General features: G+C 50.3%; 1 protein-coding gene across 1 annotated transcript in view; it reads left to right on the top strand.

Moving 5' to 3' along the window:
• Window positions 1-1,525: 1,525 nt before the first annotated feature.
• LOC145340302 (alpha-2-macroglobulin-like) overlaps window positions 1,526-26,242 on the top strand; it is a gene marked incomplete at its 3' end in the record, with an annotated part of 51,849 nt that continues 27,132 nt past the window's right edge. The window contains exons 1-9 of the mRNA XM_080184747.1: window positions 1,526-1,822; window positions 2,612-2,780; window positions 4,370-4,422; window positions 6,636-6,656; window positions 11,372-11,537; window positions 12,668-12,752; window positions 17,985-18,084; window positions 19,630-19,720; window positions 20,112-20,221. Of these exons, the coding sequence (XP_080040873.1) occupies window positions 1,526-1,822; window positions 2,612-2,780; window positions 4,370-4,422; window positions 6,636-6,656; window positions 11,372-11,537; window positions 12,668-12,752; window positions 17,985-18,084; window positions 19,630-19,720; window positions 20,112-20,221 (1,092 nt within the window). The remainder of the gene's footprint in view (window positions 1,823-2,611; window positions 2,781-4,369; window positions 4,423-6,635; window positions 6,657-11,371; window positions 11,538-12,667; window positions 12,753-17,984; window positions 18,085-19,629; window positions 19,721-20,111; window positions 20,222-26,242) is intronic.

Below are 26,242 nucleotides of genomic sequence, written 5' to 3'. Positions count from 1 at the left end.
GTGGGGGAAGGGAGGGAGATTGAAGGGGAAAGGAGAGAATGAGGGGGAAGAAGGGAGGGAGGGAATGAGGGAGGCAGGGGAGAATGTGAGGGGGGAATGAGGTGAGGGAGTGAAGGAGGCAGCACTGAGGTATGAGGAGAGAGTGAGTGAGTGAGGATTATATTCACTGGAGTTTAGAAGAGTGAGAGGGGGGGGATCTGACAGAAACTTATAAAATTCACCCAGGGTTAGATTGAGAAAGAATGTTCCCCATGGTGGGGGAAGCCCAGAACTAGAGCTCAGAGTTTGAGGATAAGGGGGAAACCTTTTAGGGACTGAGGGTGAGAGGGAGATTTCTTCACCCAGAGGGTGGGGAACGTGTGGGATTCCCTCCCGGAGGGCGGGGAACGTGTGGGATTCCCTCCCGGAGGGTGGGGAACGTGTGGGATTCCCTCCCGGAGGGCGGGGAACGTGTGGGATTCCCTCCCGGAGGGTGGGGAACGTGTGGGATTCCCTCCCGGAGGGCGGGGAACGTGTGGGATTCCCTCCCGGAGGGTGGGACGTGTGGGATTCACTCCCGGAGGGTGGGGAACGTGTGGGATTCACTCCCGGAGGGTGGGGAACGTGTGGGATTCACTCCCGGAGGGCGGGGAACGTGTGGGATTCACTCCCGGAGGGCGGGGAACGTGTGGGATTCCCTCCCGGAGGAAGCAGTTGAGGAGAAAGTGTTGTATGATATCAGAAAGGAATTAGATTTCCCTCTTGGGGTTAAAGGGATGGAGGGATATGGTGGTGGGGGAGGCGGAGGATCAGGATATTGAATTGGATGATCAGCCATGACAGTAATGAATGGTGTAGCAGATTTAAAGGGCCGAATGGCCTCCTCCTGCTCCTCGTTTCTATGTGTTGACGCCGTGTCACATTCCCGTGTCGATGCCATGTCACATTCCTTGTCGATGATGTGTGCCATTTCCTGCCGATGATGTGTCCCATTCCCGTGTCAATGCTGTCTGTCATTCCATGTTGATGAAGTCCTATTCCCGTGTCGGTGCTGTGTGTCATTCCCATGTCAATGCCATGTCCCATTCCCGTGTCGTTGCCGTGTCCCATTCCCGTGTCGTTGCCGTGTGCCATTCCCGTGCCATGTGCTGTTACCATGCCATGTGCTGCTCCCATGTTGTTGGTGTGTGCCGTTCCCGTGTTGCTGCTGTGTGCCATTCTGTGTGCCGTTCCCGCGTTGTTGCTGTGTGCCGTTCCCGTGTTGTTGCTGTGTGCCGTTCCCATGCCATGTGCCGTTCCCGTGTCGTTGCCATGTGCCGTTCCCGTGTCGTTGCCGTGTGCTGTTCCCGTGTCGTTGCCGTGTGCCGTTCCCATGCCATGTGCCGTTCCCGTGTCGTTGCCATGTGCCGTTCCCGTGTCGTTGCCGTGTGCTGTTCCCGTGTCGTTGCCGTGTGCTGTTCCCATGCCATGTGCCGTTCCCGTGTCGTTGCCGTGTGCCATTCTCGTGTCGTTGCCGTGTGCCGTTCCCATGCCATGTGTCGTTGCCATGTGCCGTTCCCGTGTCGTTGCCGTGTGCCGTTCCCGTGTCGTTGCCGTGTGCCGTTCCCGTGTCGTTGCCGTGTGCCGTTCCCATCTTGACCCTGTTGTCTTTGCCTCCAGTCACTATGTGGTTCTTATTCCCTCTGAGTTACGAACGGATTGTGTGGAGAAGGTTTGTGTTTTGCTGCTGTCACCTGTCGAATCGTCCCACCTCACTCTGACCATTGAGAATGAAAAGACCAACAGTACCGTCTTCCAGAAGGAGTTACCGGCAAGCACAGGATTTAACTGCCTCGATTTTACCGTAAGTCTCAGTTACCGCGGCCATTTCATGTCTCTGTGTCTTCCTCCTGCCAGGACACAGTCCCTCTCCCTCCATCCGTGTCCCTCACACACTCCATTATTCCTCACCACGGGCCTCCTCCTGTTCCTGTGTAACAGGCTGGAGAGAGAGGGGCTGAATGGCCTCCTGTTGCTGTGTAACAGGCTGGAGAGAGAGAGAGGGGCTGAATGGCCTCCTGTTGCTGTGTAACAGGCTGGAGAGAGAGAGAGGGGCTGAATGGCCTCCTGTTCCTGTGTAACAGGCTGGAGAGAGAGGGGTTGAATGGCCTCCTCCTGTTCCTGTGTAACAGGCTGGAGAGAGAGGGGCTGAATGGCCTCCTGTTCCTGTGGAACAGGCTGGAGAGAGAGAGAGGGGCTGAATGGCCTCCTCCTGTTCCTGTGTAACAGGCTGGAGAGAGAGAGAGGGGCTGAATGGCCTCCTGTTCCTGTGTAACAGGCTGGAGAGAGAGAGAGGGGCTGAATGGCCTCCTGTTCCTGTGTAACAGGCTGGAGAGAGAGAGAGGGGCTGAATGGCCTCCTGTTCCTGTGTAACAGGCTGGAGAGAGAGAGAGGGGCTGAATGGCCTCCTGTTCCTGTGTAACAGGCTGGAGAGAGAGGGGCTGAATGGCCTCCTGTTGCTGTGTAACAGGCTGGAGAGAGAGAGGGGCTGAATGGCCTCCTGTTGCTGTGTAACATTGTGGCGATGGGCTGAATGGCCTCCGGGTTGCCTGCTCCAGTGTTGATCTGATATTGGGATGTGTTTTTTGTACAGATTGGAAAGAATGCTTTGAGCAGTGACTATATCACACTCTTATCCGTCTCTGTGAAAGGATCAGGAGAAAATCTCTCCATCAATGAGACTAAGATGGTGGTTTTGAAAAGCTACAATTCACTGACATTCGTCCAGACTGACAAACCTGTTTATAAACCTGGCCAGTTTGGTGAGTGTCCGTCCTGTCAGACAGTAAGATCCTCGAGTGAGTGAGTGAAGTGAGTGAGTGAGGGTGTAATGGTCACTGTGGAGGCATTACCCACATGATCAGAGCAAGATCCATCACTAGAGAAGGTCCCACAACTCTGCTGTCCCACCCCCTCTGTCCCACCCCCTCTGTCCCCACCCCCTCTGTCCCACCCCCTCTGTCCCACCCCTCTGTCCCATCCTCTCTGTCCCTCCCTCTGTCCCACCCCCTCTGTCCCATCCTCTCTGTCCCTCCCTCTGTCCCACCCCCTCTGTCCCATCTCTCTGTCCCTCCTCCTGTCCCACCCCCTCTGTCCCACCCCCTCTGTCCCACCCCCTCTGTCCCACCCTCTCTGTCCCCCTCTCTCCCTCCCTCTGTCCCACCCTCTGTCCCACCTCTCTCCCCCTCTCTCTGACCCCTCTCTCCTTCTCTCCCTCTCTCCCTCTCTCTCTCTGCCCCCCTCTCCCTCTCTGTCTGTCCCTCTCCCTCTCTGCCCCCTCTCCCTCTCTGCCCCCCTCTCCCTCTCTCTCTGCCCCCTCTCCCTCTCTGTCTGTCCCTCTCTTCTCTCTGCCCCCTCTCCCTCTCTCTCTGCCCCCCTCTCCCTCTCCGTCTGTCCCTTCTCTCTCTGCCCCCCTCTCCCTCTCTGTCTGTCCCTCTCTCTCTGCCCCCCTCTCCCTCTCTGTCTGTCCCTCTCTCTCTGCCCCCTCTCCCTCTCTGTCTGTCCCTCTCTCTCTGCCCCCTCCTCCCTCTCTGTCTGTCCCTCCCCCTCTCTCTCTCTCCCTCTCTGTCTCCCTCTCTCTGTCTCTCCCCCCTGTAGTGAGGACACAGGTCAGGAGTGTGATGGGATACTCTCCGCTTGCCTGGATGGGTACGTCTCCCAACAACACTCGAGAACCTCCACACCATCCAGGACCGAGCAGTCCCCGACCCCCCCCCCCGCCGATCGACACACTAATCACACTCACTCTCTCCACCACCCACGTGTGTACCATCTACAAGATGCCCCGCAGTGACTCGCCAAGGATCCTCCACAGCACCTTGCAAACCCCTCTGCCATCTAGAAGGACAAGGTGGGGACAGCAGACAGATGGGGAACACCCACCGCCTACAAGTTCTCCCCCCTCCGAGCCCCTCACACTATCCTGACTTGGAAACATATCGGCCGTTCCTTCTTCTGGTGCTGAGGTCAAATGCCTGGATCTGCCTCCCTGACAGCACCGGGTGGGTGTGCCTACACCACAGGGACTGCAGTGGGTTGGGTGGGAGAGAATGAGTTGGAATTGTGGAGCCTGAGATTGACCCATTATCAAAGGGCAATGAATGGCTCTGGAACTCATTGAGGTGATGTGAATAAGTTACAGATCAGACTGGTGGGGCTGAATGGCCTCATTCTATTCCTGTGATGTGTCCCCCTCATCACTGCCACCCCCTGCCCCTGTCTGGATTTGAGCAGAGATTCCAGACGCTGCTGGGATCCGTCACTGACCTGTGGATGTGGGGTGATGGCAGCTCCGGACGGGGAGGCTGTCAAGCGTGTGGGATCTTACTGTGCATCTTCCTTTGTCTTTCAGTGAAGTTCAGGATTGTGACCTTGGACGAGAAATTCGTCCCCATTCAGGAAGAGGTGAGAGACATCCGTCCATTTCACTCTCCATCTCTCACTCCGTCCATCCCACCCTCCATCTCTCACTCTGTCCATCTGTCTGACCATCCCACCCTCCATCTCTCACTCTGTCCATCTGTCTGTCCATCCCACCCTCCATCTCTCACTCTGTCCATCCCACCCTCCATCTCTCACTCTGTCCATCCCACCCTCCATCTCTCACTCAGTCCATCTGTCTGTCCATCCCACCCTCCATCTCTCACTCTGTCCATCCCTCTGTCCATCCCACCCTCCATCTCTCACTCTGTCCATCCCTCTGTCCATCCCACCCTCCATCTCTCACTCTGTCCATCCCTCTGTCCATCCCACCCTCCATCTCTCACTCTGTCCATCTGTCTGTCCATCCACCCTCCATCTCTCATTCTGTCCATCCCTCTGTCCATCCACCCTCCATCTCTCACTCTGTCCATCCCTCTGTCCATCCCACCCTCCATCTCTCACTCTGTCCATCTGTCTGACCATCCCACCCTCCATCTCCCACTCTGTCCATCCCACCCTCCATCTCTCACTCTGTCCATCCCTCTGTCCATCCCACCCTCCATCTTTCACTCTGTCCATCTGTCTGTCCATCCCACCCTCCATCTCTCACTCTGTCCATCCCACCCTCCATCTCTCACTCTGTCCATCCCACCCTCCATCTCTCACTCTGTCCATCTGTCTGTCCATCCCACCCTCCATCTCTCACTCTGTCCATCTGTCTGTCCATCCCACCCTCCATCTCTCACTCTGTCCATCTGTCTGTCCATCCCACCCTCCATCTCTCACTCTGTCCATCCCACCCTCCATCTCTCACTCTGTCCATCCCACCCTCCATCTCTCACTCTGTCCATCCCACCCTCCATCTCTCACTCTGTCCATCCCACCCTCCATCTCTCACTCTGTCCATCCCACCCTCCATCTCTCACTCTGTCCATCTGTCTGACCATCCCTCCCTCCATCTCTCACTCTATCTATCCCTCTGTCCATCCCACCCTCCATCTCTCACTCTGTCCATCTGTCTGTCCATCCCACCCTCCATCTCTCACTCTGTCCATCCCTCTGTCCATCCCACCCTCCATCTCTCACTCTGTCCATCTGTCTGTCCATCCCACCCTCCATCTCTCACTCTGTCCATCTGTCTGTCCATCCCACCCTCCATCTCTCACTCTGTCCATCTGTCTGACCATCCCACCCTCCATCTCTCACTCTGTCCATCCTTCTGTCCATCCCTCCCTCCATCTCTCACTCTGTCCATCCCTCTGTCCATCCACCCTCCATCTCCCACTCTGTCCATCTGTCTGTCCATCCCACCCTCCATCTCTCACTCTGTCCATCTGTCTGTCCATCCCACCCTCCATCTCTCACTCTGTCCATCACTCTGTCCATCCCACTCTCCATCTCTCACTCTGTCCATCCCTCTGTCCATCCCACCCTCCATCTCTCACTCTATCTATCCCTCTGTCCATCTCGCCATCTATTCCTTTATCTGTCCGTCCATTGATCTGTCGATGTCTCCCCCACCCACCCCGTCCCCGATCCCTGCCCAGTGTCTCCCCCACCCACCCTCTCCCACCCCGCCCCGTCCCGATCCCTGCCCAGTGTCTCCCCCACCCACCCCTCTCCCACCCCGCCCCGTCCCCGATCCCTGCCCAGTGTCTCCCCCACCCACCCCTCTCCCACCCCACCCCGTCCCCGATCCCTGCCCAGTGTCTCCCCACCCACCCCTCTCCCACCCCGCCCCGTCCCCGATCCCTGCCCAGTGTCTCCCCCACCCACCCCACTCCCACCCCACCCCGTCCCCGATCCCTGGCCAGTGTCTCCCCTCCCACCCCGCCCCGACCCCGATCCCTGCCCAGTGTCTCCCCCACCCACCCCACTCCCACCCCACCCCGTCCCCGATCCCTGCCCAGTGTCTCCCCCACCCATCCCACTCCCACCCCACCCCGTCCCCGATCCCTGGCCAGTGTCTCCCCCTCCCACCCCGCCCCGACCCCGATCCCTGCCCAGTGTCTCCCCCACCCACCCCACTCCCACCCCACCCCGTCCCCGATCCTGCCCAGTGTCTCCCTCTCCCACCCCACCCCGTCCCCGATCCCTGCCCAGTGTCTCTCCCTCCCCTGTGCTGTGCTGAGTGTGTGTTGTCCGTGAGTTTGGGTGATGACTGATTCTGCTGTTTTCCACTCTCTCTGTTACAGTATCCTCGTGTCACTGTGTGGGTGAGTGCATATCTCCAACTCAAGAACCCAGTGTCAACTCCACTCCAAGCCCAGAGGCAGCTGGATGGGCCCGGGGCTGGAGACACGGGACTGAACCTACTTTGGGGCATCGAGCCTTCCGACCCCGGGAATGAGGGACACGAACCCCCTCAGAGAGAGAGAGAGAGAGCGGCTGAGATGGAGAGATGGACGGATGAATGGAGAGATGGACAGACAGATGAAGAGATGGATGGAGGGATGGACGGATAGATGAAGAGATGGATGGAGGGATGGATGGACAGATGGACAGATGAATGGAGAGATGGACGGATAGATGACGAGATGGATGGAGGGATGGATGGAGAGATGGACGGATGGACAGATGAATGGAGAGATGGACAGGTGAATGGAGAGATGGACGGATAGATGAAGAGATGGATGGAGGGATGGACAGAGAGATGGACAGATGAATGGAGAGATGGACAGATAGATGAAGAGATGGATGGAGGGATGGACAGAGAGATGGACAGATGAATGGAGAGATGGACAGATAGATGAAGAGATGGATGGAGGGATGGATGGACAGATGAATGGAGAGATGGACGGATAGATGACGAGATGGATGGAGGGATGGATGGAGAGATGGACGGATGGACAGCTGAATGGAGAGATGGACAGGTGAATGGAGAGATGGACAGATAGATGAAGAGATGGACGGATGAATGGAGAGATGGACAGATAGATGAAGAGATGGACGGAGAGATGGAAAGATGGACGGATAGATGAAGAGGATGGATGGAAGGATGGATGGACAGATGAATGGAGAGATGGACGGATAGATGACGAGATGGATGGAGGATGGATGGAGAGATGGACGGATGGAGAGATGAATGGAGAGATGGACAGGTGAATGGAGAGATGGACGGATAGACGAAGAGATGGACGGATGGATGGATGGAGAGATGGACGGATGGACAGATGAATGGAGAGATGGACAGATAGATGACGAGATGGACGGAGGGATGGACAGAGAGATGGACAGATGAATGCAGAGATGGACGGATAGATGAAGAGACGGACGGAGAGATGGACAGATGGACAGATGTATGGAGAGATGGACAAGTGAATGGAGAGATGGACGGATAGATGAAGAGATGGATGGAGAGATGGACGGATGGTTGGAGAAATGGACGGAGAGATGGGCAGATGAATGCAGAGATGGACAGATAAATGACGAGATGGACGGAGGGATGGACGGAGAGATGGACAGAGAGATGGGTGCATGGATGGAGAGATGGACGGATGGTTGGAGAAATGGACAGAGAGATGGGTGCATGGATGGAGAGATGGACGGATGGAGAGATGGACGGTTGGAGAAGTGGACGGAGAAATGGACGCAGGCTAAGATTTCCCACAATTTCTTCCATTCCGGAACATTCCCAGCAGCGGGCGAACGTAGCAGCAGTTCCCAAGAAAGGAGGGAGGCGGGAATGAGAGGGAATGCTGAGCCGGTTAGACTGACATCAGTCAGGCAGGAAAATTGTGGAATCTATCAGGAAGGAATTGTTACCAATGCATTGGTAGCAGCCTGAAGATCATTGATAGACAGAGGGATCTTGGACTTGGAGTCTTTAGCTCCCTGAAAATGCCCACACCAGCAGGCAAAGTGGTAAAGAAGGCTTACGGTACCTTTATCAGTCGGGGCAAGAATCAGGATGTCACGTTGCAGCTTTGTAAAACTGTGTGGAAGCCTCACTTTAAGAGCATTGCGTTTGATTCTGGTCTCCGCATGACAGGAAGGATGTGGGGGTTTTGGAGAGGGTGGGGAAGAGGTTTACCAGGATGCTGCCTGGATTAGAGAGTCTGAGCGATAAGGAGAGGCAGAATAAACTAGGGTTGTTTTCTAGTGTGGAGGCAGAGGCTGAGGAGAGAGCCGATAGAAGGGTGTACGTGAGGCATTGACAGGGTGAACAGTGCACTGCCAAGTGAGACAGACATGTTAGTGATATTTCGGACTGACCTGGGTAGACACATGAACAGACAGGGAACAGAGGGATACAGGCAGTTGGTCCAGATAGGACATGATCAGCGCAGGCTTTTGAGGGGTGGGGGTGAAGGGGCCTGTTCCTGTGCGGGAACTGTTCTTTGTTCTTTTACTCTTGGATGAGCAGCAGGGATAGACAGTCACAATCTTTTTTCTCAGAGTTGAAATGTCTAATACTTGGAACGTGCACTCAAGGTGAAAGGGGAAAGTTCAAAGGAGATTTGATTTGATTTGATTTATTATTGTCACGTATTAACGTACAGTGAAAGGTATTGTTTCTTGTGCGCTATACAGACAAAGCATACTGTTCATAGAGAAGGAGAGGGTGCAGAATGTAGTGTTACAGTCACAGCGAGGGTGCAGAGAAAGATCAGCTTAATATTTGATTTATTATTGTCATTGGGACACAGTGAAAAGTATTGTTTCTTGCGCGCTATACAGACAAAGCATACCATTAAAGGAGAGGGTGCAGAATGTAGTGTTACAGTCACAGCGAGGGTGTAGAGAAAGATCAGCTTAATGCGAGGTAGGTCCATTCAAAAGTCTGACAGCAGCAGGGAAGAAGCTGTTCTTGAGTCGGTCGGTACGGGACCTCAGACTTCTGTATCTTTTTCCCCGACGGAAGAAGGTGGAAGAGAGAATGTCCGGGGTGTGTGGGTGGGGGGGGTCCTTAATTATCCCGGCTGCTTTACCCCCCCCCCCGAGGCAGCGGGAAGTGTAGACAGAGTCAATGGATGGGAGGCTGGTTTGTGTGATGGATTGGGGCTACATTCACCACCCTTTTGTAGTTCCTTGCGGTCTTGGGCAGAGCAGGAGCCCAGACCGAGCTGTGATACAACCAGAAAGAATGCTTTCTATGGGGCATCTGTAAAAGTTGGTGAGAGTCCGTAGCGGACATGCCAAATTTCCTTAGTCTTCTGAGAAAGTAGAGGCGTTGGTGGGGCTTTCTTAACTATAGTGTCAGCGTGGGGGGGTACCAGGACAGGTTGTTGGTGATCTGGACACCTAAAAACCTGAAGCTCTTGATCCTTTCTGCTTGGTCCCCGTTGATGTAGACAGGGGCATGTTCTCTCCGACGCTTCCTGAAGTTGATGACAATCTTCTTCGTTTTGTTGACATTGAGGGAGCGATTATTGTTGCCGCACCAGTTCACCAGATTCTTTGCCTCTGTCTCGCTATTCTTTGAGATGTGAGGGAAGTTGTATTCCAGAGAGAGTTAGGTGTCTGGAGCACGCTGCCTGGGGTGGTGGTGGAGGCAGGTTCGATCGGGGCGTTTAAGAAGTTTTAGATAAGCACATGAATATTTGAGGTATAGAGAGATACGGAGCGAGGGCAGATGGAAGGCATTAGTTTAATTTGGTGTCATGTTCAGTACAACGTGGTGGGCTGAAGGGCCTGTCCCTGTGCCGAACTGTTCTATCGAAGTGTAATGTGATCAGATCAAGTCGAGACGGTTTGATTGGAGGAAAACTCTGGCTGATTTCTCAAAGCTTTGTTTGTTATTCCCACGAAACTCATTTCCAAACTCCATGACCTGGGCCTCGGTTCCTCCCTCTGCGACTGGACCCTAAACTTCCTAATCCACAGACCACAATCAGTAAGGATTGGTAACAACAGCTCCTCCACGATCATCCTCAACGCAAGGTGCCCCACTATACTCCTTACACGCCTCTGTCCATGCAGCCAAATTCCCCTCCAATTCGATTTTCCAGTTTGCTGATGACCCCACCGCAGTGGGATGGACCTCAAAGATTGAGGAGACAGAGTACAGGAATGAGACAGAGAATCTGGTGAACTGGTGCGGTGACAATAATCCCTCCCTCAATGTCAACAAAACAAAGGAGATTGTCATCGACTTCAGGAAGTGTAGAGGAGAACATGCCCCTGTCTACATCAACTGGGACCAAGTAGAAAGGGTCAAGAACTTCAGGTTTTTAGGTGTCCGGATCACCAACAACCTGTCCTGGATCCCCCGCTCCCCCCCACTATAGTTAAGAAAGCCCCACCAACGCCTCTACTTTCTCAGAAGACTAAGGAAATTTGGCATGTCCGCTACGACTCTCACCAACTTTACGGATGCCCCATAGAAAGCATTCTTTCTGGTTGGGTCACAGCTCGGTCTGGGCTCCTGCGCAAGGAACTACAAAAGGGTGGTGAATGTAGCCCCCAATCCCATCACACAAACCAGCCTCCCATCCATTGACTCCGTCTACACTTCCCGCTGCCTCAGGGGGAAAGCAGCCGGGATAATTAAGGACCCCCCCCCCCAACACACCCTGGACATTCTCTCCTCCACCTTCTTCCGTCGGGGAAAAAGATACAAAAGTCTGAGGTCCCGTACCGACCGACTCAAGAACAGCTTCTTCCCCCTGCTGCTGTCAGACTTTTGAATGGACCTACCTCGCATTAAGCTGATCTTTCTCTACACCCTCGCTGTGACTGTAACACTACATTCTGCACCCTCTCCTTTCCTTCTCTATGTACGGTATGCTTTGTCTGTATAGCGCGCCAGAAACAATACTTTTTACTGTGTCCCCGTACGTGTGACAATAATAAATCAAATCAAAACATGTATATTGCAGCAGAGACAAAGGGGAAGCTTTAGATGTGCTGGCCCCGAGGTTTCTGACTGAAAGTTAAAACCCCCTGCTGGGAACACAGAGACGAAAGACAAGTTCAATGTCTCCGACAGGACCCAAAGGGCAATCGAATTGGACAGTGGAACGATGTGATGCCCAGGAAGGGAATTGTGGATCTCACCTATGAGCTGATGCCGGAACCAATGCAGGGGTTGTATCGGATTGAAGTGCTGAAGAAACAAGGAAAAGTGGAACATTCCTTCAGTGTGCAAGAGTATGGTATGGAGGCTGCTCGCTGTGTAGGGGGCTGGAGGGGGTTACAGAGATAGGGAGGGGGTGTAGGGGGGGCTGGAGGAGGTTACAGAGATAGGGAGGGGGTGTAGGGGGCTGGAGGAGGTTACAGATATAGGGAGGGGGTGTAGGGGACTGGAGGAGGTTACAGAGATAGGGAGGGGGTGTAGGGGGGCTGGAGGAGGTTACAGAGATAGGGAGGGGGTGTAGGGGGGCTGGAGGAGGTTACAGAGATAGGGAGGGGGTGTAGGGGGGCTGGAGGAGGTTACAGAGATAGGGAGGGGGTGTAGGGGGGGCTGGAGGAGGTTACAGAGATAGGGAGGGGGTGTAGGGGGGGCTGGAGGGGGTTACAGAGATAGGGAGGGGGTGTAGGGGGGGCTGGAGGAGGTTACAGAGATATGGAGGGGGTGTAGGGGGGGCTGGAGGAGGTTACAGAGATAGGGAAGGGGTGTAGGGGGGCTGGAGGAGGTTACAGAGATAGGGAGGGGGTGTAGGGGGGCTGGAGGAGGTTACAGAGATAGGGAGGGGGTGTAGGGGGGCTGGAGAAGGTTACAGAGATAGGGAGGGGGTGTAGGGGGCTGGAAGAGGTTACAGAGATAGGGAGGGAGTGTAGGGGCTGGAGGGTTACAGAGATAGGGAGGGGGTGTAGGGGGGCTGGAGGAGGTTACAGAGATAGGGAGGGGGTGTAGGGGGCTGGAGGAGGTTACAGAGATAGGGAGGGGGTGTAGGGGGGCTGGAGGGGGTTACAGAGATAGGGAGGGGGTGTAGGGGGCTGGAGGAGGTTACAGAGATTGGGAGGGGGTGTAGGGGGCTGGAGGAGGTTACAGAGATAGGGAGGGGGTGTAGGGGGCTGGAGGAGGTTACGAGGTGGTGGAAGGAAGGTGTGGTGGTGGGGGGGGTTTGGGGGTGGCGAATTAGGGGAGAGGGAGGGGTTGATGTGTTATTCAGCTGTTGCCATATGGAATCCAGTTGAGTTTCGAAGAGACGGGGGGGGTGAGTACAGGACTGGGGGGGGGTGGTGGTAGGGTTGAGGGGGCAGGCTGTCAGTCCAGGATGATGCGGCTAGTTTGCAATCTGAGTGTCGGGTTATTCTGAATTAATATCTTCCACTTTTCCAGTCCTGCCAAAATACGATGTGAGAGTGGAACTTCCAGACACAATCCGTGATCCTGATCAGACAATTCCCATCAAAGTGTGTGGCAGGTCAGAAGTGTCTTCTTATTTCACTCCACATCTAACCCCGTGCTGTACCTGTCCTGGGAGTGTTTGATGGGGGGGACAGTGTAGAGGGAGCTTTACTCTGTATCTAACCCCGTGCTGTACCTGTCCTGGGAGTGTTTGATGGGGGGGACAGTGTAGAGGGAGCTTTACTCTGTATCTAACCCCGTGCTGTCCCTGTCCTGGGAGTGTTTGATGGGGGGACAGTGTAGAGGGAGCTTTACTCTGTATCTAACCCCGTGCTGTCCCTGTCCTGGGAGTGTTTGATGGGGGGGACAGTGTAGAGGGAGCTTTACTCTGTATCTAACCCCGTGCTGTACCTGTCCTGGGAGTGTTTGATGGGGGGGACAGTGTAGAGGGAGCTTTACTCTGTATCTAACCCCGTGCTGTACCTGTCCTGGGAGTGTTTGATGGGGGGGACAGTGTAGAGGGAGCTTTACTCTGTGTCTAACCCTGTGCTGTCCCTGTCCTGGGAGTGTTTGATGGGGACATTGTAGAGGGAGCTTTACTCTGTATCTAACCCCGTGCTGTACCTGTCCTGGGAGTGTTTGATGGGGGGACAGTGTAGAGGGAGCTTTACTCTGTATCTAACCCCATGCTGTACCTGTCCTGGGAGTGTTTGATGGGGGGGACAGTGTAGAGGGAGCTTTACTCTGTATCTAACCCCGTGCTGTACCTGTCCTGGGAATGTTTGATGGGGGGACAGTGTAGAGGGAGCTTTACTCTGTATCTAACCCCGTGCTGTACCTGTCCTGGGAGTGTTTGATGGGGGGACAGTGTAGAGGGAGCTTTACTCTGTATCTAACCCCATGCTGTACCTGTCCTGGGAGTGTTTGATGGGGGGACAGTGTAGAGGGAGCTTTACTCTGTATCTAACCCCGTGCTGTACCTGTCCTGGGAGTGTTTGATGGGGGGACAGTGTAGAGGGAGCTTTACTCTGTATCTAACCCCGTGCTGTACCTGTCCTGGGAGTGTTTGATGGGGGGGACAGTGTAGAGGGAGCTTTACCCTGTATCTAACCCCGTGCTGTACCTGTCCTGGGAGTGTTTGATGGGGACAGTGTAGAGGGAGCTTTACTCTGTATCTAACCCCGTGCTGTACCTGTCCTGGGAGTGTTTGATGGGGGGGACAGTGCAGAGGGAGCTTTACTCTGTATCTAACCCCGTGCTGTACCTGTCCTGGGAGTGTTTGATGGGGGGACAGTGTAGAGGGAGCTTTACTCTGTATCTAACCCCGTGCTGTCCCTGTCCTGGGAGTGTTTGATGGGGGGACAGTGTAGAGGGAGCTTTACTCTGTATCTAACCCTGTGCTGTCCCTGTCCTGGGAGTGTTTGATGGGGGGACAGTGTAGAGGGAGCTTTACTCTGTATCTAACCCCGTGCTGTACCTGTCCTGGGAGTGTTTGATGGGGGGACAGTGTAGAGGGAGCTTTACTCTGTATCTAACCCCGTGCTGTACCTGTCCTGGGAGTGTTTGATGGGGGGGACAGTGTAGAGGGAGCTTTACTCTGTATCTAACCCCGTTTTGTCCCTGTCCTGGGAGTGTTTGATGGGGGGGACAGTGTAGAGGGAGCTTTACTCTGTATCTAACCTCGTGCTGTACCTGTCCTGGGAGTGTTTGTTGGGGACAGTGTAGAGGGAGCTTTACTCTGTATCTAACCCCGTGCTGTACCTGTCCTGGGAGTGTTTGATGGGGGGACAGTGTAGAGGGAACTTTACTCTGTATCTAACCCTGTGCTGTACCTGTCCTGGGAGTGTTTAATGGGGGACAGTGTAGAGGGAGCTTTACTCTGTATCTAACCCCGTGCTGTACCTGTCCTGGGAGTGTTTGATGGGGACAGTGTAGAGGGAGCTTTACTCTGTATCTAACCCCGTGCTGTACCTGTCCTGGGAGTGTTTGATGGGGGGACAGTGTAGAGGGAGTTTTACTCTGTATCTAACCCCGTGCTGTCCCTGTCCTGGGAGTGTTTGATGGGGGGACAGTGTAGAGGGAGCTTTACTCTGTATCTAACCCCGTGCTGTCCCTGTCCTGGGAGTGTTTGATGGGGGGACAGTGTAGAGGGAGCTTTACTCTGTATCTAACCCCGTGCTGTACCTGTCCTGGGAGTGTTTGATGGGGGGACAGTGTAGAGGGAGCTTTACTCTGTATCTAACCCCATGCTGTACCTGTCCTGGGAGTGTTTGATGGGGGGACAGTGTAGAGGGAGCTTTACTCTGTATCTAACCCCGTGCTGTACCTGTCCTGGGATTGTTTGATGGGGGGGACAGTGTAGAGGGAGCTTTACTCTGTATCTTACCCCGTGCTGTCCCTGTCCTGGGAGTGTTTGATGGGGGGACAGTGTAGAGGGAGCTTTACTCTGTATCTGACCCCATGGTGCACCTGTCCTGGGAGTGTTTGATGGGGGACAGTGTAGAGGGAGCTTTACTCTGTATCTAACCCCGTGCTGTACCTGTCCTGGGAGTGTTTGATGGGGGGACAGTGTAGAGGGAGCTTTACTCTGTATCTAACCCCGTGCTGTACCTGTCCTGGGAGTGTTTGATGGGGACAGTGTAGAGGGAGCTTTACTCTGTATCTAACCCCGTGCTGTACCTGTCCTGGGAGTGTTTGATGGGGGGACAGTGTAGAGTGAGCTTTACTCTGTATCTAACCCCGTGCTGTACCTGTCCTGGGAGAGTTTGATGGGGGACAGTGTAGAGGGAGCTTTACTCTGTATCTAACCCCGTGCTGTACCTGTCCTGGGAGTGTTTGATGGGGGGACAGTGTAGAGGGAGCTTTACTCTGTATCTGACCCCATGCTGCACCTGTCCTGTCATAGATGTTCACAGCCTCTCAGCCCAACTTATCCACGCCACCCTTTTTAAAAAGCCCCTGAACTAATCCCAATTGTCCACATTTGCCCCATATCCCTCTATACCCATCGTACCCATGTAACTGTCTAAATGCTTTTTAAAAGATAAAATTGTCCCCGCCTCTACTACTGCCTCTGGCAGCTCGTTCCAGACACTCACCACCCTCTGGGTGAAAAAATTGCCCCTCTGGACCTTTCTGTATCTCTCCCCTCTCACCTTAAACCTCTGCCCTCTAGTTTTAGACTCCCCTACCTTTGGGGAAAAGATATTGACTATCGAGCTGATCTGTGCCCCTCATTATTTTATAGACCTCTATAAGATCACCCCTCTACGCTCCAGAGAAAAAAGTCCCAGTCTATCCCAGCCTCTCCTTATAACTCAATCCATCAAGTCCCGGTAACATCCTAGTAAATCTTTTCTGCACTCTTTCTAGTTTAATAATATCCTTTCTATAATAGGGTGACCAGAACTGTACACAGTATTCCAAGTGTGGCCTTACCAATGTCTTGTACAACTTCAACAAGACGTCCCAACTCCTGTATTCTGACCGATGAAACCAAGCATGCTGAATGCCTTCTTCACCACTCTGTCCACCTGTGTCCCCACTTTCAAGGAGCTATGAACCTGTCCCCCTAGATCTCTTTGTTCTGTAACTCTCCCCTACCATTAACTGAGTGAGTCCTGCCCTGGTTCAATCGACCAAAATGCATCACCTCGCATTTATCTAAATTAAACTGCATCTGCCATTTGTCAGCCCACTGGCCCAATTGATCAAGATCCCGTTACAATCGGAGATAACTTTCTTCATTGTCCAACGTGCCACCAATCTTGGTGTCATCTGTAAACTCACTAATTATGCCTCCAATATTCTCATCCAAATCATTATTATAAATGACAAATAACAGTGGGCCCAGCACTGATCCCTGAGGCACACCGCTGGTCACAGGCCTCCAGTTTGAAAAACAACTCTCTATAACCACCCTCTGGCTTCTGTCAAGAAGCCAATTTTGTCTCCATTTAGACCCCTCACCCTGGATCCCGTGAGATTGAACCTTCTGTAACAACCTACCATGTGGTACCTTGCCAAAGGCCTTGCTAAAGTCCATGTAGACAACATCAACTGCACTGCCCTCGTCTACCTTGAAAAAATTCAATCCAATTTGTGAGAAATGACTTTCCACTCACAAAGCCATGATGACTGTCCCTAATCAGTCCTTGTGTCTCTAAATGCCTGTAGATCTGGTCTCTCAAAATACCTTCCAGCAATTTACTCAGCACAGATGTGAGGCTCACTGCCCTGTAATTCCCAGACTTTTCCCTGCAGCCCTTTTTAAACAAAGGCACAACATTTGCCACTCTACAACCTTCAGGCACCTCACCCGTGACTATCGATGATTCAAATATCTCAACTAATGGACCCGCAATTTCTTCCCTAGCCTCCCACAACATCCTGGGATACACTTCATCAGGTCCCGGGGATTTATCTACCTTGATGTGCTTTAAGATTTCCAGCACCTCCTTCTCTGTAATATGTACACTCCTCAAGACATCACTATTTAATTCCCCAAGCTCCCTCACATCCATGCTTTTCTCAACAGGAAATACTGCTGAGAAATATTCATTTAGGATTTCATCCATTTCTTGTGGATCCTCACATAGATGAACTTGTTAATCCTTAACAGGCCCTAATCTCTCCCTTATTCCTCTTTTGCCCTTTATGTATTTGTCAAAGCTCTTTGGATTCTCCTTTGCCTTATCTGCCAAAACCATCCCGTGTCCCCTTTTTGCCCTCCTGATTTCTCTCTTAACTCTCCTCCTACACCCCTACACTATTCAAGAGATTCACTTGATCCCAGTTGCCTATGCACGTCATGTGTCTCTTTCTTTTGACCAGGGCCTCAATATCTCAAATCATCCAGGGTTCCTGACTTCTGCCAGCCTTGCCCTTCAATGTAAGAGGAATGTGTTTACCCTGAACCTTGGTTAACACACTTTTGAAAGCCTCCCATTTACGAGCCGTCCCTTTGCCTTCCCACAGACCCCCCCCAATTAACATCTGAAAGTTCCTCCTGAGACCATCAAAATTGGCCTTGCCCCCAATTTAGAATTTTAACTTTTGGGACAGACCTATCATCCTTCATAGATATCTTAAAACTTATAGAATTATGGTCACTGGTCCCAAAGTGATCACTCACTAACACTTCTAACACCTGCCCTTCCTTATTTCCCAAGAGGAGGTCAAGTTTTGCCCCCTCTCCAGTTGGGCCATCCGCATCCTGAATGAGACATACTGTCCGGGGAGTGTTTGATGGATACAGTGCAGAGAGAGTTTTACTCTGCATCTAACCCATGGAATTAATATTTTACAGATATACTTATGGGAAGCCAGTGATGGGAGAAGTTAACGGCAGTATTATTGGGCTCACCTCTCATGGATATTTCATCAGTAAGACAGATTTTTATGGTGAGGTGAGTCTTCCATTGTGATTGCCTTCAATTTCTTATCAAGAGTATGTTTTGCTGGACTCTCTTTCTCTGAGGGAGTGCCGCACTGTCAGAGGGTCAGTGCTGAGGGAGTGCCGCACTGTCAGAGGGTCAGTGCTGAGGGAGTGCCGCACTGTCAGAGGGTCAGTGCTGAGGGAGTGCCGCACTGTCAGAAGGTGAGTGCTGAGGGAGCGCCGCACTGTCAGAGGGTCAGTGCTGAGGGAGCGCCGCACTGTCAGAGGGTCAGTGCTGAGGGAGTGCTGCACTGTCAGAGGGTCAGTGCTGAGGGAGTGCCGCACTGTCAGAGGGTCAGTACTGAGGGAGTGCTGCACTGTCAGAGGGTCAGTGCTGAGGGAGTGCCGCACTGTCAGAGGGTCAGTGCTGAGGGAGTGCCGCACTGTCATAGGGTCAGTACTGAGGGAGTGCCGCACTGTCAGAGGGTCAGTACTGAGGGAGTGCCGCACTGTCAGAGGGTCAGTGCTGAGGGAGTGCCGCACTGTCAGAGGGTCAGTACTGAGGGAGCGCCGCACTGTCAGAGGGTCAGTGCTGAGGGAGTGCCGCACTGTCAGAGGGTCAGTGCTGAGGGAGTGCCGCACTGTCAGAGGGTCAGTGCTGAGGGAGTGCCGCACTGTCAGAGGGTCAGTGCTGAGGGAGTGCCGCACTGTCAGAGGGTCAGTACTGAGGGAGTGCCGCACTGTCAGAGGGTCAGTGCTGAGGGAGTGCCGCACTGTCAGAGGGTCAGTACTGAGGGAGTTCTGCACTGTCAGAGGGTCAGTGCTGAGGGAGTGCCGCACTGTCAGAGGGTCAGTGCTGAGGGAGTGCCGCACTGTCAGAGGGTCAGTACTGAGGGAGTGCTGCACTGTCAGAGGGTCAGTGCTGAGGGAGTGCCGCACTGTCAGAGGGTCAGTGCTGAGGGAGTGCCGCACTGTCATAGGGTCAGTACTGAGGGAGTGCCGCACTGTCAGAGGGTCAGTACTGAGGGAGTGCCGCACTGTCAGAGGGTCAGTGCTGAGGGAGTGCCGCACTGTCAGAGGGTCAGTCCTGAGGGAGCGCCGCACTGTCAGAGGGTCAGTGCTGAGGGAGTGCCGCACTGTCAGAGGGTCAGTGCTGAGGGAGTGCCGCACTGTCAGAGGGTCAGTGCTGAGGGAGTGCCGCACTGTCAGAGGGTCAGTACTGAGGGAGTGCCGCACTGTCAGAGGGTCAGTGCTGAGGGAGTGCCGCACTGTCAGAGGGTCAGTACTGAGGGAGTGCCGCACTGTCAGAGGGTCAGTGCTGAGGGAGTGCCGCACTGTCAGAGGGTCAGTGCTGAGGGAGTGCCGCACTGTCAGAGGGTCAGTACTGAGGGAGTGCCGCATTGTCAGAGGGTCAGTACTGAGGGAGTGCCGCACTGTCAGAGGGTCAGTGCTGAGGGAGTGCCGCACTGTCAGAGGGTCAGTGCTGAGGGAGTGCCGCACTGTCAGAGGGTCAGTAACGAGGGAATGAGAGATTTGGGAATGCTTGTTCTGACGTGCTGTTTTTATTCTCTCTCAGACGCAGACTGACGGGTGCCTGACCCAGAATCTGACCATTCAGTCATCCGGAATGATAAGAGTCACTGCTGCCCTGAGGGAAGCAGGAACAGGTGTGCTCTAGTGCCTGCTGGGCTACACCGAGGGACAATTTAGCACGGCCAATGCACCTTACCAGCTTCTCTTTCGGACTGTGGGTGGAAACCAGAGCACCCGGAGGAAACCCACGCAGACATGTGGAGAATGTACAGACTCCACACAGACACTGGCCCCAGCTGGGAATCAAACCCTGACATTCTGAGGCAACAGTGGAAACCACAGTGCCACCCCCTTTACCTGACTCTCTCACATTTTCCCTCACTCTCTCTCTCTCCCTCTCTGTCCTAACGCCTGTCAGTATCTGTCTGTCCGTTTATATCTACCTGTTCTGTCCTCCTGTCTCTCATTCTCTCTTTCCCTCTGTCAGTGTAACCTTGTAGCTAACGTGCAATATCTCATCCTCAGGGACGGAACTGGAGAATTTTGTCAGTCGTGTTTTTGAGACAGAGATCTTATTGATCAGTTTTGAAGATGTGAAAACATATTTTCAGAAAAGACTGCCGTACACTGGAAAGGTACGAATAATGTACACAAGACATATCAACCCTTGAATTAAAGCCTAGTGTGCAGAGAGTTAAACACTGCCCCTGACACTGCCCCTGGGCCCAATTTTACCATTTCATTCAGATTGCTGAATCTGGGTGTAATTCAGATCCGATTTGGGCTCAGGCACCCCAATACGCACTTAGACCTGAAAAAAGAATCGAGCTGTGGACAGGGGCTTACTGCTCCTGAAACTCTCCACTCCCATCAGAGCTGCGCACGCGCAGTGATTAAAAAGGTTTCATCAATGCGCCCTGTCACATCGCTTCCAGGCTGCCGCAAGCGGGTAAAGCAGCCCCGGAGCGAAAAGCGGGAGGGATGGCCCCCCCGACAGACATCGCCCAACCCCTGCAACGTAACTGTCCCACTTATCCACCCGCTACCCAGACCGATCGCAACCCTCTGCCCCCTCCTAATCCCGTCACCCCCACCGATCGCCCACCTGAGGTCCATCTGGTCACCCTCACCCTACCCCCACCACCAGAGAATGATCTGGCGGCCCCCGCCCCCCCCCCACCACTCCCCACCAGGGAATGATCGGCCCCCCTGCCGACCTGAGTCACAGAGCTGTTGGAAGCTCTGAACTCAGCTCTTCATCAGCTGGAGCCCCAAAGCAGACATTTGGTGAGCATGTCTGTTTTACACCCAATCTGGACGGGTGAAGGTGATGGTAAAGGGGGAAATGCTGGTAAAGTTGGGTGGGCGGTTCATTGATTCAGTTTAAATGCATGTAAATGCAATTAATCATCATTGCGCCCATATCTCGGGCGCGGTTAGATCGAGGCCGTAGTCAGTACTTGGTAAAGGGGCATCTACACAAGTGCGGGCACAGATCACGTTAATGGCCTCATGCCCAACGTTTCACACCCGACAGTGGACGTGACACAGTGGTAAAATTGGGCTCAGTGTATAATATATACAGGGTTAAATTCTCTCACACACACAGTAATATATACAGGGTTAAACTCTCCCACACACACAGTAATAGATACAGGGTTAAATTCTCTCACACACACAGTAATATATACAGGGTTAAATTCTCTCACACACACAGTAATATATACAGGGTTAAATTCTCTCACACACACAGTAATATATACAGGGTTAAACTCTCCCCCACACACAGTAATATATACAGGGTTAAATTCTCCCACACACACAGTAATATATACAGGGTTAAATTCTCTCACACACACAGTAATATATACAGGGTTAAATTCTCTCACACACACAGTAATATATACAGGGTTAAATTCTCCCACACACACAGTAATATATACAGGGTTAAATTCTCCCACACACACAGTAATATATACAGTGTTAAATTCTCTCACACACACAGTAATAGATACAGGGTTAAACTCTCCCACACACACAGTAATATATACAGGGTTAAACTCTCCCACACACACAGTAATATATACAGGGTTAAACTCTCCCACACACACAGTAATATATACAGGGTTAAACTCTCCCACACACACAGTAATATATACAGGGTTAAATTCTCTCACACACACAGTAATATATACAGGGTTAAATTCTCTCACACACACAGTAATATATACAGGGTTAAATTCTCTCACACACACAGTAATATATACAGGGTTAAACTCTCCCACACACACAGTAATAGATACAGGGTTAAATTCTCTCACACACACAGTAATATATACAGGGTTAAATTCTCTCACACACACAGTAATAGATACAGGGTTAAATTCTCTCACACACACAGTAATATATACAGGGTTAAATTCTCTCACACACACAGTAATATATACAGGGTTAAACTCCCCCACACACACAGTAATATATACAGGGTTAAATTCTCCCACACACACAGTAATATATACAGGGTTAAACTCTCCCACACACACAGTAATATATACAGGGTTAAACTCTCCCACACACACAGTAATATATACAGGGTTAAACTCTCCCACACACACAGTAATATATACAGGGTTAAACTCTCCCCCACACACAGTAATATATACAGGGTTAAATTCTCCCACACACACAGTAATATATACAGGGTTAAATTCTCTCACACACACAGTAATAGATACAGGGTTAAATTCTCCCACACACACACAGTAATATATACAGGGTTAAATTCTCTCACACACACAGTAATATATACAGGGTTAAATTCTCCCACACACACAGTAATATATACAGGGTTAAATTCTCTCACACACACAGTAATATATACAGGGTTAAATTCTCTCACACACACAGTAATATTTACAGGGTTAAACTCTCCCACACACACAGTAATATATACAGGGTTAAATTCTCTCACACACACAGTAATATATACAGGGTTAAATTCTCTCACACACACAGTAATATATACAGGGTTAAATTCTCTCACACACAGTGTAATATTTACAGGGTTAAACTCTCCCACACACACAGTAATATATACAGGGTTAAATTCTCTCACACACACAGTAATATATACAGGGTTAAATTCTCTCACACACACAGTAACATATACAGGGTTAAACTCTCCCACACACACGGTAATAGATACAGGGTTAAATTCTCCCACACACACAGTAATATATACAGGGTTAAATTCTCCCACACACACAGTAATATATACAGGGTTAAATTCTCTCACACACACAGTAATATATACAGGGTTAAACTCTCCCACACACACAGTAATATATACAGGGTTAAATTCTCCCACACACACAGTAATATATACAGGGTTAAACTCTCCCACACACACAGTAATATATACAGGGTTAAACTCTCCCTCACACACAGTAATATATACAGGGTTAAATTCTCTCACACACACAGTAATATATACAGGGTTAAACTCTCCCACACACACAGTAATATATACAGGGTTAAACTCTCCCACACACACAGTAATATATACAGGGTTAAATTCTCTCACACACACAGTAATAGATACAGGGTTAAACTCTCCCACACACACAGTAATATATACAGGGTTAAACTCTCCCACACACACAGTAATATATACAGGGTTAAATTCTCTCACACACACAGTAATATATACAGGGTTAAATTCTCTCACACACACAGTAATATATACAGGGTTAAATTCTCCCACACACACAGTAATATATACAGGGTTAAACTCTCCCACACACACAGTAATATATACAGGGTTAAACTCTCCCTCACACACAGTAATATATACAGGGTTAAATTCTCTCACACACACAGTAATAGATACAGGGTTAAACTCTCCCACACACACAGTAATATATACAGGGTTAAACTCTCCCACACACACAGTAATATATACAGGGTTAAATTCTCTCACACACACAGTAATATATACAGGGTTAAATTCTCTCACACACACAGTAATATATACAGGGTTAAACTCTCCCACACACACAGTAATATATACAGGGTTAAATTCTCTCACACACACAGTAATATATACAGGGTTAAATTCTCTCACACACACAGTAATATATACAGGGTTAAATTCTCTCACACACACAGTAATATATACAGGGTTAAATTCTCTCACACACACAGTAATATATACAGGGTTAAATTCTCTCACACACACAGTAATATATACAGGGTTAAACTCTCCCACACACACAGTAATATATACAGGGTTAAACTCTCCCACACACACAGTAATATATACAGAGTTAAATTCTCTCACACACACAGTAATATATACAGGGTTAAACTCTCCCACACACACAGTAATATATACAGAGTTAAATTCTCTCACACACACAGTAATATATACAGGGTTAAACTCTCCCACACACACAGTAATATATACAGGGTTAAATTCTCTCACACACACAGTAATATATACAGGGTTAAATTCTCTCACACACACAGTAATATATACAGGGTTAAATTCTCTCACACACACCGTAATATATACAGGGTTAAATTCTCTCACACACACAGTAATATATACAGGGTTAAATTCTCTCACACACACAGTAATATATACAGGGTTAAATTCTCTCACACACACAGTAATATATACAGGGTTAAATTCTCTCACACACACCGTAATATATACAGGGTTAAATTCTCTCACACACACAGTAATATATACAGGGTTAAATTCTCTCACACACGCAGTAATATATACAGGGTTAAATTCTCTCACACACACCGTAATATATACAGGGTTAAATTCTCTCACACACACAGTAATATATACAGGGTTAAATTCTCTCACACACACCGTAATATATACAGGGTTAAATTCTCTCACACACACAGTAATATATACAGGGTTAAATTCTCTCACACACACCGTAATATATACAGGGTTAAATTCTCTCACACACACCGTAATATATACAGGGTTAAACTCTCCCCCACACACACAGTAATATATACAGGGTTAAATTCTCTCACACACACAGTAATATATACAGGGTTAAATTCTCTCACACACGCAGTAATATATACAGGGTTAAATTCTCTCACACACACAGTAATATATACAGGGTTAAATTCTCTCACACACACCGTAATATATACAGGGTTAAACTCTCCCACACACACAGTAATATATACAGGGTTAAACTCTCCCACACACACAGTAATATATACAGGGTTAAACTCTCCCACACACACAGTAATATATACAGGGTTAAACTCTCCCTCACACACAGTAATATATACAGGGTTAAATTCTCTCACACACACTGTAATATATACAGGGTTAAATTCTCCCACACACACACAGTAATATATACAGGGTTAAATTCTCTCACACACACCGTAATATATACAGGGTTAAACTCTCCCACACACACAGTAATAGATACAGGGTTAAATTCTCTCACACACACCGTAATATATACAGGGTTAAACTCTCCCACACACACAGTAATAGATACAGGGTTAAATTCTCTCACACACACAGTAATATATACAGGGTTAAACTCTCTCACACACACAGTAATATATACAGGGTTAAATTCTCCCACACACACAGTAATATATACAGGGTTAAATTCTCTCACACACACCGTAATATATACAGGGTTAAACTCTCCCACACACACAGTAATAGATACAGGGTTAAATTCTCTCACACACACCGTAATATATACAGGGTTAAACTCTCCCACACACACAGTAATAGATACAGGGTTAAATTCTCTCACACACACCGTAATATATACAGGGTTAAACTCTCCCACACACACAGTAATATATACAGGGTTAAACTCTCCCACACACACAGTAATATATACAGGGTTAAACTCTCCCACACACACAGTAATATATACAGGGTTAAATTCTCTCACACACACCGTAATATATACAGGGTTAAACTCTCCCACACACACAGTAATAGATACAGGGTTAAATTCTCTCACACACACAGTAATATATACAGGGTTAAATTCTCTCACACACACAGTAATATATACAGGGTTAAATTCTCTCACACACACAGTAATATATACAGGGTTAAACTCTCCCACACACACAGTAATATATACAGGGTTAAACTCTCCCACACACACAGTAATAGATACAGGGTTAAATTCTCTCACACACACAGTAATATATACAGGGTTAAACTCTCTCACACACACAGTAATATATACAGGGTTAAATTCTCTCACACACACAGTAATATATACAGGGTTAAATTCTCTCACACACACAGTAATATATACAGGGTTAAACTCTCCCACACACACAGTAATATATACAGGGTTAAATTCTCTCACACACACAGTAATATATACAGGGTTAAACTCCCCCACACACACAGTAATATATACAGGGTTAAACTCTCCCACACACACAGTAATATATACAGGGTTAAACTCTCCCACACACACAGTAATATATACAGGGTTAAATTCTCCCACACACAGTGTAATATATACAGGGTTAAATTCTCTCACACACACAGTAATATATACAGGGTTAAACTCTCCCCCACACACACAGTAATATATACAGGGTTAAACTCTCCCCCACACACA

This window comes from Carcharhinus amblyrhynchos, unplaced genomic scaffold, assembly GCF_965287045.1.
Source record: "Carcharhinus amblyrhynchos unplaced genomic scaffold, sCarAmb.v2.hapA scaffold_910, whole genome shotgun sequence".
Lineage (NCBI taxonomy): Eukaryota > Metazoa > Chordata > Chondrichthyes > Carcharhiniformes > Carcharhinidae > Carcharhinus > Carcharhinus amblyrhynchos.
Note: the sequence above shows the minus strand (reverse complement) of the source record. Positions and strands in the feature narration are given on the sequence as shown.